The sequence below is a fragment of the Arachis duranensis genome, chromosome 8 (assembly GCF_000817695.3).
Source record: "Arachis duranensis cultivar V14167 chromosome 8, aradu.V14167.gnm2.J7QH, whole genome shotgun sequence".
Classification (NCBI taxonomy): Eukaryota; Viridiplantae; Streptophyta; class Magnoliopsida; order Fabales; family Fabaceae; genus Arachis; species Arachis duranensis.
In genome coordinates this window covers 21,469,083-21,471,075 of record NC_029779.3, presented here as the reverse complement: position 1 = coordinate 21,471,075, position 1,993 = coordinate 21,469,083, and the positions used below count along the sequence as shown (strand labels likewise).

General features: G+C 40.7%; 1 protein-coding gene across 1 annotated transcript; it reads left to right on the top strand.

The window, feature by feature from the left end:
• Positions 1 to 533: 533 nt before the first annotated feature.
• LOC107472238 (uncharacterized) lies at positions 534 to 1,328 on the top strand. The gene has a single exon (XM_016091778.1). It carries the CDS (start codon positions 534 to 536, stop codon positions 1,326 to 1,328), a length of 795 nt encoding a protein of 264 aa, XP_015947264.1.
• The last annotated feature ends 665 nt before the right edge of the window (positions 1,329 to 1,993 follow it).

The following is a 1,993-nucleotide window of genomic DNA, read 5'->3' as shown; positions in this document are numbered from 1 at the left end:
GCCAGTTTACATCGTCTAATCACAAATAAAGTATAAACTATTATATATTGCTGGAAAGCTCTGGATGTCTACCTTCCAACGCCGTTGAGAACGCGCCGTTTGGAGTTCTGTAGCTCCAGAAAATCCATTTTGAGTGCAGAGAAGTCAGAATCCAACAGCATCAGCAGTCCTTTGTCAGCCTTTTATCAGAGTTTTGCTCAGGTCCCTCAATTTCAGCCAGAAATTACCTAAAATCACAGAAAAACACACAAACTCATAGTAAAGTCCAGAAATATGAATTTAGCATAAAAAATAATGAAAACATCCCTAAAAGTAACTAGATTATACTAAAAACTACCTGAAAACAATGCCAAAAAGTGTATAAATTATCCACTCATCAAACGTTAGGAAGGGGTAGCAACAAGGGCATTGAACGCCCAAGCAAGGGAGGCCAGTCATGTACTGATAACAACCCTCCTAAGCAAGCTAGCAACCCCCCTTCCAATACACATGACACTCAGCCTTCATCAACCAAGAATGAATATAAGGCTAAGATGCCATTTCCTCAGAAACTCTGTCAAGTGAAAAAAGATAAACAATTTGCCCACTTTGCAGATTATCTCAGAACATTAGAGATCAAGATCCCTTTTGCAGAGGCTCTTAAACAAATACCTTCTTATGCTAAATTCATGAAGGACATTTTGAGTCATAAGAATGATTGGAGAGAAACACAAACAGTCCTCCTCACTGAAAAGTGCAATGCAATCATTCAAAACTGTTTAGCAGAGAAACTTAAGGATTCTAGAAGCTTTATAATACCATGCACTCTAGGTAATGCTTGCACAAGGACATCTCTATGTGACCTTGGAGCAAGCATCAACCTAATACCTGTTTCATTAATAAAGAAGCTTTGCTTGACTGAGGAAGTCAAACCAACCCGCATATGCCTTCAACTTGTTGATGGTTCTATTAAGATACCAACAGGAGTAGTCGACGACATGATTGTCAGGGTTAGATCCTTTTCTTTTCTCACTAACTTTATGGTGTTGGACATGGAAGGGCACAAGAGTGCATCTCTAATTCTAGGAAGACCCTTCCTAGTTACAAGACAAACCCTCATTAATGTTAAAAAAGGGGAAGTAACCCTGAGAGTCAATGAGAAAAAGTTCGTACTAAATGCTGTAAAGGCCATCCAACATCCAGACATCCCAGAGGAATGCATGAGTATTGACCTCATTGATTCCCTAGTGGAAGAAGTAAACATGGATGAGAGTCTCAAGGAAGGGCTGAATGACATCCTTACTAATGCCCAGCCTGATTTAAAGGATCCTTTGGAAACTCCTAAGTAAAAGGAGAAGCCTCAAATGCTTGAGCTTAAGCTATTACCATCCTCCCTGAAATATGCATTTTTGGGAGATGGAGATACCTATGCTATGATCATAAGCTCTGCCTTAGATCCACAGGAAGAAGAAGCACTAATTCAAGTGCATAAGACACATAGGACTGCCCTTGGGTGGAGTATAAGTGACCTTAAGGGCATTAGCCTAATCCGATGCATGCATAAAATCCTACTGGAGGATGATGCCGACTGAATCCAGCCATGAAGGAAGTAGTGCAGAAGGAAGTCACTAAGCTCTAGGAGGTTTGGATTATTTATCCCATTTCTGATAGCCCCTGGGTGAGCCCTGTCCAAGTTGTTCCCAAGAAGGGAGGCATGACAATGGTTCATAATGAAAAGAATGAACTGATTCCTACAAGTACAATTACAGGGTGGCGTATGTGTATTGACTATAGAAGACTTAATAACGCCACTAGGAAGGATCATTTTCCTTTACCATTTATTGACCAAATGCTAGAGAGACTAGCAGGGCATGCATTTTATCGTTTCCTGGATGGATATTCTGGGTACAATCAAATAGCAGTAGATCCACAGGATCAAGAGAAGACAGCATTCACATGCCCATGTGGCGTATTTGCCTACAGGTTAATGCCCTTTGGCTTGTGCAAAGCACCT

Excerpts from the sequence above, each read along its gene's own strand:
- LOC107472238 (XM_016091778.1), top strand. The coding sequence starts at position 534 with ATGCCATTTCCTCAGAAACTCTGTCAAGTGAAAAAAGATAAACAATTT.